General features: G+C 39.6%; 1 protein-coding gene across 4 annotated transcripts in view; it reads left to right on the top strand.

Moving 5' to 3' along the window:
- Positions 1-18,003, top strand: part of CCDC146 (coiled-coil domain containing 146) — a 119,434-nt gene that overhangs the window by 62,971 nt on the left and 38,460 nt on the right. For all 4 annotated transcript variants that reach the window (XM_032305915.1, XM_032305916.1, XM_032305913.1 and 1 more), the window contains exon 3: positions 17,234-17,316. In XM_032305915.1, the coding sequence (XP_032161806.1) occupies positions 17,234-17,316 (83 nt within the window). The remainder of the gene's footprint in view (positions 1-17,233; positions 17,317-18,003) is intronic.

Raw genomic sequence — 18,003 nt, 5'->3', positions numbered from 1 at the left:
TGCAGTCATACACCCTTGTGCTCTGGGAGGTACACAGATAGGCAAAAGAGACATATACAGTCCCAAGGAATATGATACTCCAAAATGTTTGCACAAGAGTTTTATAAATGGGGGCGCCTGGGTGGCTCAGTGGGTTAAGCCACTGCCTTCGGTTCAGGTCATGATCTCAGGGTCCTGGGATCGAGCCCCACATTGGGCTCTCTCCTCAGCAGGGAGCGTGCTTCCTCCTCTCTCTCTGCCTGCCTCTCTGCCTGCTTGTGATCTCTGTCTGTCAAATAAATAAATAAAATCTTTAAAAAAAAAAGAGTTTTATAAATGGACCCATTCTCTTAATTATTTTCTATCTCTAGGAATATATGTCATATACATATAACATAAAATATGTACAGAGTCCTAATCTCAAATGCCTATAATATCCATAAAAGCAACATAAATAAGTGAAACAGCCAAGGTGTTAGGACATGAGCCATACGTGGAATGGGTGAGGCAGACAGTGCTCCTTTTAAAAGGATCAGCCTCTTTAAGTGTCTCTGAAAGTCAGCCTCTGCTAAATGCCAGTTAATTGTTGTAATGTTGGAGTATGAATCCAGTGTCATCAAATCTAGTAATTTTTAAAGAGAAGCTGAAAATTCCATTTTTATGTAAAATCTACCAATTTTTAAATGTTGCCAGGTAATTTTCTAATTTTGTTTTTAAATGTGCATAGTAAAACCATCTGCAGAATGTATTTATATTATTGACTACTAGTTTGCAGTTGTGAACTATGCTCTTATTACACAGACTAAGGTCTATCTCACACCTGTTTAAAGATTAGATAGGGTCTTATCCTCTTTTACCGAAACAGAAATCTGTAGTAATGAAAAAAGAAAGAAAGAAAGAGGAAGAAAGGAAGGAAGGGAGGATGAAAGGATAAATTTATAGAAATGGTTGCATATCCTTAAACTGTTACAAACTATCGGGAATAACTGGAAATGTGGTATTTCTATGAAATGAGGCTATTTGTGTTTGCCAGAGGGACATTAAAATATTTTGTAATAGTTGACTTAGTGAACTAGAAACAGCTGTGTTTGGTGAAATATTTGCTACAATCTTTATTTTTTTAACTTTTTTTTTTTTCATTTCTTTTTACTTTGCTTGGTATCAAAGTTGGTATCAAGTGAAGAAAGTTAGAATTATACTTGTGGTATTACATGGTTTTCTTTCCTTTTTTCAAAACTAAAACAAGCTAACAAAATACATCTCCAAATATCATAGAAGCCAGATTTCTTGGGAAACTGTGTTAATTTCTGAATATTCCACCCTTTTCTGAAGAAATTCCAAGATAATTTGTTTTATAATTGCCATGGGTAATAGCTGTCCATCTGTTACCATTCAACTGCAATATTTCAAGAAATTTATAAGGTGACTTAATGGTTCACATTAGTAGATACACTAAGAAGATGCTTAGGATCTAACCTTATGTTTAAATGTAACACTTAATGACACTCATTTAGTTATAAAAAATTCTATTATCTTGCCCTTTAAAGAGTTCTTCTTAGGATTCAAATATTCTAATATTGGGTTTTCTGCTTTAATTATGGATTTGAATCTCTCTGGTACTTAAGTTAAGCCCATCAACCTACTGAAGGTATTAGTATTAGCTACAGGCTGAGTAATGCATCCTTAGAGATAGATCACATTGAGTTGCAGACTTCCCCTGGATGGCAAGGGGCCAGGAGAAAAATGTCTGAACAAATTTTCTATTCAAAAGCGCCTAATATCTCATTCCCAACTGTAGAGACAATGAATATTCCACATGTAGTCAATCAATCCATAAATTTCCCATAATCAGTATCAAGTTTATGTCCTCTTACCTACATGCACACATGCACACACACACAAACACCCCCCAGGCTGCTGGTGTCCCTCCTAGACTAATCTCTTTATTTTCTTTTGGTGATCATTAGGCCCAATTCACACGTGTATGTGAGAGGGAAATCTGTATGTTGAAATTTCCTTTTGTGAGATATTCAGTCCTTCATGTCACACCCCCACCATGCTAGAGACTTTTCGGTTCTTCAGACACGTGCTGAGCACCTGCCATGTGCCATGTACTATGCAAGGTTCTTGGGGCACTAAAGTGATCCCTGCCTCCGGAGAACTTTTTGTCTGGTAGATAGACATGTGAGCAAGACTTCAACCCTGAAAAGGTGTATACTTTGAGGAAGGTATGAGATATAGTGACCTCATTCATTAAATACTTGTTTATACTTTAGTACCAGCCTATTCTAGATGGTCAGGATACATCAAATGAAGAAGAGGGTCAAAGATATTCTGCCCTAATTTAAACATTAATAGTAAAAATGCATAAAAATGCAGGGTGATGAGGGCTGTCCTCTATTTTCATGGTTAATAATTTTAGTGAACAACATTGAATGGCTTCTGCACTCTAGCCATAAATAATCTAAAAATGCAATTGTGAAAACAATTCCATTTATAATGGAATAAAAAAAGATAAAATACTGGGAATAAATTTAACAAAAATGAAATGGCTGGTCCAAATACGCTGCCAGGATTTAAAGCCCCCTTACCAGTGAACTAACAAGAGTAGAACTTACAAGAGACTCATTTTAGACCAAAAGACACCTGCATATTGAAAGTGGGAGGTGTGGGGGTGGAGAGACATTTATAACACAAATATATGTCAAAAGAAAGCTGAAGTAGTAATACTTATTTCAGACAAACTAGATTTTTTTTGTTCTCATATTGTCTTTATCCTGCTTTGATATCAGGGTAATACTGGCCTCACAGAATGATTTTGAATGAGTTCCCTCTGTTCCCCTGTTTGTAACATTTTGATTAAGATTGTCATTAATTATTTTTTTTTAAATGTTTGGTTGAATTCACCAGTGAAACCTTGTGGTCTTGGGCTTTTCTGTGCTGAGAAATTTTGATTCCTAACTCAACTTTCATCCTTGTTATTGGTCTAAGAAGATGTTCTATTTCTTGGATTCAAGCAAGATTCATAATTCAATCTTGATAACTTGTGTGTTTTTAGAAATTACTTGTTTTTTTTTTCCTAAGTTATCTGATTTGTTGGTATAGAATTGTTTATAGTCATCTGTTATCACACTGTGTGTGTCTATGGTATCTGTTGTTCTGTTTTCTCTTCATGTCTCCCTTTGGTTTTTGAGTCTTCTCTCTTTCTTTCCTAGTTAATATAGTTAAAATATTGCCAATTTTGCTTATTATTTTGGAAAAACTGGTCATTACTTTTGATGTTTTGTTACTGTTTATTCTGGTCTCTATTTACTTCTGATTTTTCTTTGTTAGAAAAACTGGTCATTACTTTTGATGTTTTGTTACTGTTTATTCTGGTCTCTATTTACTTCTGATTTTTCTTTGTTATTTCCTTCCTCTACTAAATTTCAGCTAAGTTTCTCCTTTTTCTGGTTCCTTATGGTATGATGTTGTTTATTTGAACTCTTTTTAATACAAATATTTATAGAATAAATTTTACTCTAATATCTGTTTTTGCTGCATTCCATATTTTTAGAATATTGTGTTTTCTTTCTCTTTTGTTTTTTTTTTTTTAAGATTTTATTTATTTTTCAGAGACAGAGGGAGAGAGCGCGAGCGAGCACAGGCAGACAGAGAGGCAGGCAGAGGCAGAGGGAGAAGCAGGCTCCCTGCCGAGCAAGGAGCCCGATGTGGGACTCGATCCCAGGACCCTGGGATCATGACCTGAGCCGAAGGCAGCTGCTTAACCAACTGAGCCACCCAGGCGTCCCTCTTTCTCTTTTGTTTTTTGGGTTTTTTTTTAAGATTTTATTTATTTATTTGACAGAGAGAGATCACAAGTAGGCAGAGAGGCAAGCAGAGAGAGGGTGGGAAGCAGGCTCGCTGCCAAGCAGAGAGCCTGATGTGGGGCTCGATCCGAGGACCCTGAGATCATGACCTAAGCCAAAGGCAGAGGCTTAACCCTCTGAGCCACCCAGGCACCCCTCTCTTTTGTTTTGAGACAAAACAAAACAGACCTATTTTGATTTGCTGTTCGATTTCTTATTTGACCCATTGCTTGTGCAATGTGTGTTGTTTAATACATATTAAATATTTCATATGACTTTCCATCTTTGTTTCATTAAAGATTACTAAACTAATCTTTAGTTTTGTGCCATTGTGGATGGAAAATATGTTTGTTATGATTTCAGTCTTTTTAAATTTTATGTCTCTTTTTATGTGATTTAACCAGGGGATTCTTCTATGTGTACTTGAGGAAAATGTGTAATTCTACTTTTCTTGGATGAAATGTTTTATATGTATATCTTTTAGAACCATATATTCTGAAGTATGGATCAAGTAAAAAATGTTCTTGAAAAAAAAATAAAAAGCAAAAAGCAAGAGTGGAGCTCAAACATCCCCATATTCTGCTCCCAAGTTTCCATTTTATGGTATCAATGGGGAAATTCAAGCTGCAACTTGGAGTTTTTGTTCTTTTTTAAAGAACACTTCTGCAATCAGCAGTGAAAGACTTTATTGTCCCCCACAATCTGCCTGCCAGAAGGGGAAGTGGAGGGCGCTGCTGTGAATACTGGCAAGAGCCCTGTGGGCAAAGCATCTTCAAAACAAGTCCCAAGTTTCTTTGTTGTGGAGAGAAGTTATATCCCTTCCCTACCACCTCCTGGCCCAGAGCTGGGGGTCAGGCAGCTGGGAGGGGCAGTGCTGTGGACACACCAGAGGAGGCCTGATGGTGGGTGCCCATACCTGCTCAGCAGCAGAGAGATCAGCCGGGTCCAGGGAGCCAGCCCCGGGAGGACAGGGTCAGGGCAGGGCTTTGGTCTGTGAACTATGAAGTGAGATGAACGATGGTCAGCTGTGGATGTGACCTTCATACATTTACAATCCTTATGTGGGAAATGCCCTGGCCCTTAAGGACCCGGCTTTTCAGAGTTCTCACTGCCTAAACCCACTCAAGATCATTAAAGGTGCACTCGAGGTGGGACTCTGTATGTGAAAGACTGAAAGCTGATTGGTCAGAGTCCACTAGCAACACAATGCTTTCTGGGGCCCATGCCACTCCTGCCCCTGATCCCTACTCTTCTGGCTCCTATTTTGTGATGTTAGTCATTCGCTAGTTTTAACCTGGCTGTTTCCTGACTGATTCTGTTCTGACCCTTATGTGACTGCCCCTCATGTCTTTGGCCCTGTTAAGTTCTTTGCTCTTTGTCATTTGTTCACCCTCTGAAGCTCTTGAAGAAGCATGTGGGTTTCAATCTGGCTCATTTCCTGCCTCCCAGGCTTATCTGCTACCATTCCTCCTCGTGATCTTTGGAAGGGAAGGGGCAAAATTTTAAATGAGGGACAAATGATTGATAAAGTTCCAAGCAACTGCAGCTTCAGTGGGACAAATCTGAATGTTTTAAAGGAATGCTACCCTCTAGCATGTACATGCTGAGGCATGTTTTTTTTTTTTTATTTGGCTGCACATCTTATCTTAAAATTAGTATAACTTAAATTTGAAGTCTTACATAGCTAAGCAATCACATTACTCATCCACAATGTCCACTGCACTTGATACCTTAACTCTTGGGAGGTCCTGTTTGTCCCTTGGAGCCTCTCCCTTGAATTCCTGGGGTGAGCCACCAGAGGAGGGATAAGACAGCTGTGGGGGAACAGTCCCAGACCTCTCTGCTCAACCTATGTGCCTTGCCAACCACACAGAAGGGAGAAGAGCAGCTGTGGGTGAGGGAGCGGGTTTTGTATGTCACATTATCTGCTCTTTTGAGTCTATCTTCAGGCAAAGTTATCTTGCCCTAATTCCTCTTTTATACCCACCTTCTCTGACAAGTAAGTGAATGAACAAGAGTTTTTACAACTGTATCATTTGTTTTAAGATAAGCTTAGATCAGGAACAGGTTAACAAACGTATGGAGCCCTTACGAGATACCAAGCCCTTTGCTGGGGCTCAAAGATGAGTAAGGTAGCCGCAGCATCGTCTTCCTAGGAACATCGCCAAAGGCAAGGGAAGCAAGGGCAATAATGAACTATTAGGATTTCATCAGGATCAAAAGCTTTTGCACAGCAAAGGAAACAGTTAAAAAACCAAAAGACAACTGACAGAATGGGAGAAGATATTTGCAAATGATATATCAGATAAAGGGCTAGTATCCAAAATCTATAAAGAGCTTATCAAACTCAACACCCAAAGAACGAATAATCCAATCAAGAAATGGACAGAAGACATGAACAGACATTTGTGCAAAGAAGACATCCAGATGGCCAACAGACACGTGAAAAATGCTCCACATCACTCGGCATCAGGGAAATACAAATCAAAACCACAATGAGATACCACCTCACACCAGTCAGAATGGCTAAAATTAACAAGTCAGGAAATGACAGATGCTGGTGAGGATGCAGAGAAAGGGGAACCCTTCTAACTGTTGGTGGGAATGCAAGCTGGTGCAACCACTCTGGAAAACAGCAAGGAGGTTCCTCAAAAAGTTGAAAATTGAACTACTCTATGACCCAGCAATTGCACTACTGGGTATTTACCCTAAAGATACAAATGTAGTGATCCAAAGGGGCACGTGCACCTGAATGTTTATAACAGCAATGTCCACAACAGCCAAACTATGGAAAGAACCTAGATGTCCATCAACAGATGAATGGATAAAGAAGATGTGGTATATATACACAATGGAATACTATGCAGCCATCAAAAGAAATGAAATCTTGCCATTTGCAACGACATGGATGGAACTAGAGGGTATCATGCTTAGCGAAATAAGTTAATCAGAGAAAGACAACTATCATATGATCTCCCTGATATGAGGAAGTAGAAATGCAATGTGGGGGGTTTGAGGGGTAGGAAAAGAATAAATGAAAAAAGATGGATGGGTGGGGGAGACAAAACATAAGAGACTCTTAATCTCACAAAACAAACTGAGGGTTGCTGGGGGCAGGGGGGAGGGAGAGGGTGGTGGGGTTATGGACATTGGAGAGGGTATGTGCTATGGTGAGTGCTGTGAAGTGTGTAAACCTGGTGACTCATGGACCTGTACCCCTGGGGCTAATAATACATTATATGTTTATAAAAAAATAAAAAATTTTTTAAAAAAGGAAAAAAAAAAGATGAGTAAGGTATTGTTTCCATCACCAAAAAATACACAACCTAGAGGGAGAAACATGTTAAAACATATTTTGATAGTAGTGTACAATGTGTACTGTAATAGATGCAACTAAAAATAGAGAAAAATAAGTGATTCTGCCTGGAGGTATCAGGTGATGACCACTGAGATGTTTTAAAGGGCGAATAAGAGTTCTCCAAGCAGACAAGAGAGAAAAAAAATTGAAGATCAGGAAAACGTGGTAGGGTTGGAAACTGTCTCATTCACTACTGCTCTCCTAACCAATTACCACAAATTTGGTGGCTTAAACAGCAAAAATTTATAATCTTATAATTCTGTAGGTTGGAAGTTCAACAGAGTTCTCACTGAGCTAAAATCAAGTTGTAGACAGGACTGCATTCTTTTCTGGAGGCTCTACCACAGTATCTGGTTCTTTTCCTTTTCCAGCTTCTAGAGGCTACAGACATTCCTTGTCCCATGACCCCCTTCCTCTAGTAGGCCAACTCCTTCTCACACTTGCAATCTTTCCTCCTCCTCCTATTTCATCTCTCTAATTTGGCCTGGAAAGGTCTTCTGCTTTAAGTACTCCTATGATTGGGCCAGTCAGATAATCCACAATGATCTCTGCATCTCAGGGTCCATACTCTTAATCACATCAGCAAAGTTCCTTCTGCCATGTAAAGTAACATATCACTAGGTATGTCACAGGGGATTAAGATGTGACACCTTTGGGGTCAAAGGGAAGAGCATCATTCTGCCCAGTGCAGGCGGTGACACAGAACTGAAATGGTTATAGGAGGTTTAGAAAGGGAGGAGACCAGTTTGGAGAGGGTGGTAGCTGCCAGATAATGAAAGCCCTTGTCTAATGAAAGCCCATGTTAAGGGACCTAGAGTTATTCCTGAAGATGATGGGATCATTTGAAGGGCTTAAACAAGGTGAAAATTGTGTTTTGCTGGCAGCACAGAGGGGCATATTCAAAGGAGACAAGACTTGAAGTTGGGGTAAGTGGTTAGTTATCTCTTGCATATGCCCCATAAAGAATTACATATTTTGTTTATTAAAGGATAAAATGCCACATGAGAAGTTTCTGTCTAGGACACCTGGGTGGCTCAGTTGGTTGGACGACTGCCTTCGGCTCAGGTCATGATCCTGGAGTCCCGGGATCGAGTCCCGCATCGGACTCCCAGCTCCATGGGGAGTCTGCTTCTCTCTCTGACCTTCTCCTCGTTCATGCTCTCTCTCACTGTCTCTCTCTCAAGTAAATAAATAAAAAAATCTTAAAAAAAAAAAGAAGTTTCTGTCTAAAAAAATGATCACAATACCTGAACACTGATACTGTATTAAATAAACAATTTCATGTATTCCAGGTGTGGGACAAAAACGTTTATTACTCTCTAACCCTAACTCCCATAGTCTTACAAGTTCGTGGACCAAAAAAAGTTCTAGCTGTTCCAACAGCCTGCAGAACTGAAAAAGTTGTTTTCTTACAAAGCTGTTAGCGGGTATCTTAGAATCTGGGAGTGAATAAGAGGCCCTGGGGAAAGTAAATAATATAAAAAGGGAAAAGATAAGGACCAAATCCTGGATGGCACCAGCTTTTAAAGGGAGGACCAGAGAAGAAAACAGAAAAGTAAGAGATGACTGTGAGACTATGTATTACAGGACCTGGAAGAGGAGAGAGTACCAGGAATGATGAACTATAAATAGGTCAGTAGTAATAAATGTTATAAAATTATCAAGTAACCTAAGGACAGAGAAATGTCATTTGAATATAATAATTAAGAGGTCACTGGGACTCCATTTCCAACTAAGATGAAGTAACAGGACCCAGATACATCCTCCTACCTTAAACAACTAAAATCAAATTAGATGAAACAGTGGTTTTCAGACTTTGGACAACAGACTGCACAGGACAGTAATCTCTGGGGGTATATGGTGAATGGAGATCTGTAATTGTGCCATCGTACAACTCAGTTTCCAAGGGATAGCATAGGGAGGGGAACCCAAACAGACCCAGGTGGTCTTGCTGATTTGTGATGACACGTTTGGGGATTCAGGGAGGCCAAGTTGGCAAAAACAGATAGGTCAGGAGAGGGAAGAGTGTCAGAGGGCAGAAGCTCCAGAGATCTGCAGAGGAATCCTGATCCGTGCATGCTTGTTAGGATACTGCTGCGGCTGGAGACAGAACTCCCAGAGAGGAAGGGGTGGAACCACACCTGAAACTCACACAGAGCTAATAGTTCACGTTGCCACCAATCAGAATACAAAGACCTCCTAATGTGTGGGCACTGAGTACAAAGGTATTGACTCAGTAGTGCTGCCAAATTAGCCCTAGACAAAAGATCATTCTGGACTTCCTTAACAAAGATCACAAGCAAAGCCTTAGAAGGATCAAACTGTTTCCAAGTAACTTAACTATGACTCACAATGTCCCAAAATATTTAAAGGAATATTAAAAAAATCCATCTCCCAATAGTATAAAATTGGCAATGTCTGGCATGCAAAGCAGCAGGAAAATATGACCTATAATGAGGAGAAGAATCAAACAATGAAGTGGAACAGAAATAGAATTAATAGACAAGGACATCAGAACAGATACAGAGATTTTGAATATTGGAAAAAAAGGTGGAAGGAAGCATAAACATAATGAGAAAAGAGAAAGCTGTAAAAAGGTTCAAATCAAACTTCCAATGATGAAAATCCAATATTTGAGATAAAAAAGCCACTGGATGGGATTAACAGCAGATTAAACACTAAAAGAAAAAGAGATTAGTGGATTTTTAAGATGTAACGATAGATACTATTCAAAATGAAACAAAGAAAAAGGAGTATAAAATAAAAAGACAACAACAGTGATCTGTGGACATCAAGTGGCCAAACATATGAATAATTAGTTGCAGAAGGAGAGGAGGGGGGACAGAAAAAATATTTGAAAAACCAACATTTGAAATTTTTCTAAATGTGATGAAAACTATGAACTCACAGATCCAACACTGTGGACAGATCTCAGGCAGAAGCAAACCATATCCAGATAACTCATACACAAAGTACTGGAAGACAGGGGTTAAGAGAAAAATCTCAAAATCAGCCGGAGAAATGAGAAAGTCATCTGTGAATTAATCAGTTTGGTCAAGTGCTAACAGACCAATGACTATGAACTGGTGAGGGACTGGAAGGTAAGAGAGTGGAGATACAGAGCTGAGATGACTTGAGAAAAGCAGAAATTAGAGTGAAGGAGACAGAGATAGGAGCATAGCACCCAAGGTGGATTTTGTTTGTTTGTTTGTTTGTTTTTTTAAATGAGAAAGACTTGAGCAAATTTGTAGATTGAGGATAATGTCGATGATGATAATAATAAAATACCTGCCGTTTATTAAGCTCTTATTTGTGTACTTGACACTATACCTAAACCTTACTTATAATTATTCAGTTAGTTTTCACTACAGACTTATGAAGTTTGGTTGACTTTTGTCTTTTACAGCTGATGAAACTGAGGCACAGAATTAGTAGTAGAGCTGGTCAAAACAAAGAAAAAAAGAGACAAACGAAAATATAGACTCAAATATAGAAAACTGGTGGTTACCAGAAGGGAGGTGGGTGGGGAGATAGGGGAAATAGGTGAAGGGGATTAAGAGTACACTTATCATGATAAGCAGTGAGTAATGTATAGGATTGTTGAGTCACTATACTGTACACCTAAGACTAATGTAACATTGTACACTAATTACACTGGAATTTGAAAAAAAAAAAAGTAGTAGGGCTGGAATACAAATCGAAGTCCACTTGTGATGTACTTGACTACAATATTAGGCTGAGCCAATTAAGACGGAGAAATTGAGATTATAAAGGAAAGAAAGGTATAACCGATGCTTTAACATCTAGGACAAGCTAGGAGAGAATATATTTGAAAACACAGGTGGATGGGTTTGCCCTAACCAAGACGAAAGGAGGACTTCATTTTTGAGATTTGGGAAAAGAAGTTAAGGGTAGGTGTGACTGCAGATAAATGGGTCCGTTGACGTAGAGGATGAGTTCAGGTAATTTAATTTTGTTTGGGAAAGCTTTAGCTTTCCCATATACCTAACAACCAAGGGGAAAAGTCAAACAACAGTAAGTCACAAAGCATTGTTGAGAACTCAGTTGCATTTGAAAACTGTTTCAAATGGCCATCTTGTTTATTTCTAGCAGAGAAAGGGAGAGTGTGTGTAGGAGACAAGGATGGCAAGGTTTATGCTTCCAAGTTCATGCTTTCAAGTTTTGGCCCCCAAAGGCAGCCATTTATCAGGATAAGACCAAACCAGTAGGTAGTGTCATAGAGGCAACAAGAATCAAATAGGTTAATAACCACGGTCACTGTAGTTCCCTGCGCACACCCACACAAACACCTAATTATTTCCTCATGCTGACCCCCTTCCACATTAAGTTCACTTGGTGAAAGTTCTTACTTCCCTTGGAATGTCCTAGAATTTCCATGTTTGAAATTTTTTCCGTATCATTACACGTTGCCCATGAATCATGAACCCTTGTTAAACTTTCAGCTCTAGAGTAAATGTTTCCTTCCAGTCTCAGTTACCACCAAGGCAATTCAGTAACACAATTATCTATTGTGAAATCATATTTATGAACTTCATGACATTATTTCTAACCTTTCCTTATGTATGCTCTTTGACAATTTCAGTTGGGTCCTACACTCTATGCCTTAGATCCTGCATTTTTAAAACATGACAAACTTGGTTTCTGTGCCCATTTGTATCATGCAGTGTGAAAACAACCATTTTTTCCATGTTCATGCTGATAAGTGAAGCATTTCATCCTCTAGAATTGAGCCTGAAATTCCCAACCAGAGGTAGACTCACTTATGGAGACATTTTACAGTTTCACAGAAGAATCACTGTTAGATCTATATTACATCCAGATTATGAATTTTATTTTTAAGAAGGCTAGAATCCATTCTTCACAGCTTGATCTTTTTCTTTCCTTTTTTAAAAAGATTTTTATCTATTTATTTGACTGAGAGAGCACACAAGGAGTGGGAGCAGCAGGCAGAAGGAGAGGGAGAAGCAGGCTTCCCGCTGAGCAGGGAGGCCAATGCCGGGCTCAGTCCCGGGACCCTGGGATCATGACGTGAGCTGAAGGCAGACACTTAACTTACTGAACCACCCAAGCACCCCTGATCTTTTAAAGGCAGACTTGTTTTTAGAAGAGTAAAAGATAGCTTATCAATCTTCTTTCTAAACATCAATGACTTAAATTTTTTCAATTTATGTAGAAACTATAAAGGTATACCAGATGTTTTGCCCTGTCAGCTTTCTTCACTGATTTGTAGGCATCAAAGGCAGTTTGCCTACTGGGGTGACACAAACAATAAATAGGAAAGGAAGTCTCTCCTGCCTTCCTGCTTTTTCTGTAGTCATAAAACCTGCCAGCATGTACCCGTGGCCCACCTGCCATTCGGTTACAAATAACTGGTATTTTAGAAAAGATTCAAGTTAGTACTGAGTTTTCATTAAGACTGAGCTAGAATCTGGTTGTATCTGCCAGTAGGATCTGAACTCAGCCCTCTCCAGTTTGAAATTCTGCTCTGAATCCCTACTGTTTACAGCAATAATTTTCAAGCATATTTTAATAGCCTTTTATTATTAAAAGCAATACATGGTTTGGAGAAAATTTGAAAATACAGATAAGCAAACATAAAAATATAAAAATCATACATTCTTTTGACCCAAAGAACATAACTTTATCATCTTAGTTCTTAGCCTTCTAGATCAATACCTTATCAATATTCACTATTTGATGAGCCATCATATTCTCCTTTAATTCTTTAAATATGGTTTCCTTTCATTATTTGGACGTATTTATAATAGCTCCTTTGAAGTCTTCATTAATTCCAACATCTGCACCCCTCCCAAAAGTGTTTTTGCCCTTTTTCCCCCTATTTCTTTGAAGGACTCATAATTGTTTTGTTGATAACTGGTCATTTTACATAATACATTGTTAACAACTCTGGTTTCTGATTCTCCCAAGGCTTCTTGTTGTTGCTGTTGGGTTTGTGTTACTGCTGTTCATTTATTTGTTTAGTGACTTGGCTGGACTAATCTGTGAAGTGTGTCTCCCCCACAGTGTGCAGCCTCTGATGTCTCTGTGTAGATATTTTCTTCTTGCTTTTATTTTGAACTTTGCCCCCACCCACCTGAAGAGGTCTTTAGCAATAAATAGGAAGGTGGGGCAGATCAGCTCTTCACTGGCTGCTAAGGCTGCCCAGAACAGCTCTTCCACACATGGGGCTGGGGTAATGGGTACAGTTCCTGGTTCAAATGCCACGGTTGGCTACTGTTCTTACTGAGTTTTGGATTTTGTTAAATAGATACATCTCAATATTTTACCTGTTTTTAGGTCCATTAAATGGTTGTGTTAGTTTTGATGGTTGAGTCAGTGTTTCTTTGAGGGAGAAGATTCATCAAGCTCTTCAAATAACCATTCTGGAAGTTCCACCCCTGGAAGTGGTCTATAATTTATAATCTTACTCATCTGCTTTCACTTCAAATATAGAGAAAATAATGGCATACTACTAAATATGGTCATTTACTAACAATAAAACTACTGAGTGGAGAGTGAGTGTTCTGTACTTTCTTTTACGTCTGTCTTCTCAGTGAGTTCCTGGGGGGAGGACCTAGGTCACATTTGCTTCTGCTTCCATTATGCAGGGCAGTAGGTGAGAGGTAATGTAATTTCAGCTTGAAAACAAAATTATAAGTACAATATGTGTTTTTAAACATGAGTCCATAATTACCTTATCCAATGGTTTACCTAGAGTAGTTAACTTGTTGCCTAATTATGAGGCTGGTACCTACATGGTCTTCATATTACATGCACACACAACAAACATATTCTCACCCTTACATTTTCATAGTTTTCTCCCAGTAATTTTTCTCCTTTAAGAGGGCCCATATGCAAAGCTTTTTTTTTGTTTGTTTAACATATTAGGCCTTAAAGGTGCAGTGCTGATGGCTTACACTGATTTCAGGAATTAGTGAAAATGTTTGCGATCTGAAGTAAATTACATATTAACTCAAAAATGCAGAAAAACTGAAGAAACAAAATTAATGTGTTTTATGAAATATTTATAAAATGTACCATGAGGTCAACCTACCAATAGCAACTCAGCGCTTAAGAAATTAAATGTGAATTATATGTACGGTGACATATTAATACATTTCAAAATATTTGATATAGGAAGAAGTAGAACCTCCTAAAAGGGCTTAAAAATCTTCTTTACCCAGTGGGGAGGCTCCTCAAAAAGTTAAAAATAGAACTACCCCAAGATCCAGCAACTGCACTACTAGGTATTTACCCAAAGAATACAAAATTGCTAATTCAAAGGGATACATGCATCTGATGCTTATAGCAGCACTATCAACAACAGCCCAGTTATCGAAGCAGCCCAAATGTCTACCTACTAGTGAATGGATAAAGATGCGGTGGGTATATACGATGGAATATTCCCCAACCATAAAAAAGAATGAAATCTTGCCATTTGCCCTAACATGAATGGAACTAGAGAGTATTATGCTAAGCGGAAAAAGCTGGTCAGAGAAAGACATATACAATATAATTTCCCTGGTATGTGGAATTTAAGAAACAAAACAAATGATCATGGAGGGTAGGGTGGGAAGAGAGAGGACAGCCAAAAAATAGCGTTTTCAGTACAGAGAGCAACTGATGGTCACCAGAGGGGAGATGGGTGGGGGGATGGGTGAAATAGGTGACAGGGGTTAAGGAGGGCAGGGGGCACTTGGTGTGATGAGTGCTGGGTGTTGTATGTGTTGAATCCCTAAATTGTACACCTGAAATTAATATTACACTGTATATTAACTGACCAGAATGCAAATAACTAAAAAAGAGAAATCTTGTTTACCGTACGTCACCCATATATAGAAAATCAGGTTTGTGAGGATGGGGCCCCATATCTGGTAAGTCCCTTGCAGAAAACCTCAAACACTTTCACGAAAGAGAGAAGGTTCCACAGTACATATTATAATGTTTTTTCTACCCTGATTTGGGTAAAGAGACATGAAAACCCACTGTGAAGACGCCAACCTTCCCATCTCATCAGTTTGCTTGCACGGCACGTGCTTGCCGAGTAGTTGCACTGTCCTGGGTCTCTACTGGCTGAGGACACTATGAAGAACTGGTGACTCAGGAACTTTCCTCGCGGTGCTTAAAAAGGTGGTTGGGAAGTCACGTAAATATATTTATTACTACAGATTGTAATATGTTATATGTTATGAAGTACAGCATTCTTTTGGGGTCAGTGGTGTGTATGGGTGTCTATCTTAATTTAGAAGTCAGAAAAGGCCTGACTGTGGATTGATATTGAAACAGGTTTGGGGGCACCGGGGTGGCTCATCCAGTTAAGCATCTGCCTTCAGCTCAGGTTATGATCCCAGGGTCCTGGCTTCAAGCCACATGGGGCTCTCTGCTCAGGGAGGAGCCTGCTTCTCCCTCCCTCTGCCTGCCATTCTACCTACTTGTGCGTGTGCTCCCTCTATAAAATAAATAAATAAGATCTTAAAAGGAAAAGAAAAAGAAACTGAGTTATGAAGAAAGAATTGGGAGTCAGAGAAAAGTGAGGAATGGCCAACATGGAGGCCCAGGGCAAGGACAGAGAGTCATGCATTTACGGAACTAAAAGGAAACCAGTGTGGCTGGAGCATTAAAAGCTTGAGGAGTGGGTTTTGAAAGGAGACTGGGAGGTAGCAGGGTCATACAGGACCTCAGGGGTCATCTCCAGGGTCTTGAATTCTGTTTCACTTGAGTCTTGAAAATTCAGCATAGCAAAACCCTGTTCGATTTTTCAAAAAATCTCCCTGGAATGTAGACAGATGGGGGCCTGAGTGGACGCAGGGATGGGGGGGGGGAGACAGTGGGAAGTTCTGCAGTAGTCTAGTTGAGATGGGATGGGACTTGGACGAGTGGGGCCAGGGAAAGAAGATGAAAACAGAGAGACTCAAGAAATATTTTGGAGGTAAGAACAACGAACATGGCATGGATAAACACAAATCTCTTCTTTAGTTCCATTTTTTCATACTATGTCAGTAGCAGTTCACTTAAAGTCAAACCTAACACAAATGCTCATCGCATTATAGTAAAATGTCAGCATTTCATGTTGTACTCTGATGTCTATTACTATTTATCCTATTAACTATTTATCCTATACTCTGAACTCAGAGGACAAATCAAACGTTCTTTTACCAGAAATGAAAAAGGAAAAGATAATATCACTTTATGTACCAAATAAACTTGTGTGCTTCTTTGGTTGTAGAGGCAGAGAGACTGTGGGGCAGGGGAACAATCATGGATTTTTGGAGCTGGACCATTTGGGTTTACATTCTGATACTTCCTTTAACCAGCTCTTTAACTTTGAAACAAATCACTTAATTTTCTCAACTTTAGTTTAAAATGGACATAATCCCTACTTCACAAAACCTTTCTGACAAAGAAATCCTTGATGTACAATAGTTGCCCGTAATAGTTGCTTGGTAATTATTAGTTCTCTCAACTTACAGCAGCCATTCTAGTCATCTATACTATTCAGGCTGCTTGCTAAATCTAGAGTATGTTTTTTAGAATTGGAAGAATTTAGCTCAATTCCTTCCCTCAATTTACAGATGAAGATATCATAATCTAGAGAGGTAAGAGTCTTGATCAGGAACATAGAGATTACAAGAAGCAGAATAGAATCATATTCTCCAAACACCCAGCATCTTTGCAATGCACCATGTTGCCTGGTATGTTTTTTTCTAATGTTGGATGGGAAGATTTTATAAGATATCCCAGTATCCATTTTGTCTCTGCTTTAAGCATAAGAAGGGTGATGGCTGGGACGCCTGGGTGGCTCAGTGGTTTAGGCCTCTGCCTTCAGCTCGGGTCATGATCTCAGGGTCCTGGGATCGAGCCCCACATTGGGCTTTCTGCTCAGCGGGGAGCCTGCTTCCCCTTCTCTCTCTGCCTGCCTCTCTGCCTACTTGTGATCTCTGTCTATCAAATAAATAAATAAAAATCTTTAGAAAAAAAAAAAGAAGAAGGATGATGGCTAACAGTGATCTTGTATTCTCTCTGCTAGTTACACAGTATGGGAAAACTTCCTGGAACCAGAATGGCAGAGTTAAAAGCCAAGTACACCTTGCTGCATGACACCGTGGTAAGGTAGGTTATTCATTCATGTGGAGATATCTTTTACCATATTTGTATTTCCCTCTCTCTCTCTCTCTGTGTGTGTGTGTGTGTGTGTGTTTATGTGTGTGTGTGATGGGATCTATCTTATTTTTTATTCACCCAAAAGCAGGCCTCAAGGCCAAGGTTTGAGTTCAACTGGTTTGAGAAGTGATACCGGAAATTTTCAGGGGAGGATGGGGAAGTGAGATGGGGAAGGGAGGAATCTAGCCAGGAGTGTGCTTCTCTGTAGGTTTGCCCTGGGGCCGACTGTCTCACTGAGGACTCTCTAAGGGTGTGGAACACACCTCTGAACTCTCCCACCAAAGGGTGAGGAAACTGGGCTATTTGCCCATTGTTTTTCCATCCCTTGTTGATTAACGATTGTTCCTAGGGAGGTGATCTCCTGGCACTTCTAGCAATGCCCCCTGAGAAGCCAAGCAAGTTCCTGTGGCCAGAGAAAGCTCTCAGGCAGAGGAACACAGGTGCTGTCAGCGTGTATGGTAACTGTCCACCAAAGCTATAGATGACCCCCAGAGTGGGCTAGGTGGGGAGTGGGATTTGGTGTGACACGGACATTATCTGCTACAGGACACTCTTGTAGGATTCTCCCTCCCCATCTCTACCACTCAGAGGTATAGGTTCGAGCACAACCTCAGCTTACATCTGCTGAGACGATGG

This window comes from Mustela erminea, chromosome 11 (assembly GCF_009829155.1).
Source record: "Mustela erminea isolate mMusErm1 chromosome 11, mMusErm1.Pri, whole genome shotgun sequence".
Lineage (NCBI taxonomy): Eukaryota > Metazoa > Chordata > Mammalia > Carnivora > Mustelidae > Mustela > Mustela erminea.
The sequence above is the reverse complement of the archived record's forward strand: the minus strand, read 5'-3'. Positions and strand labels throughout refer to the sequence as shown.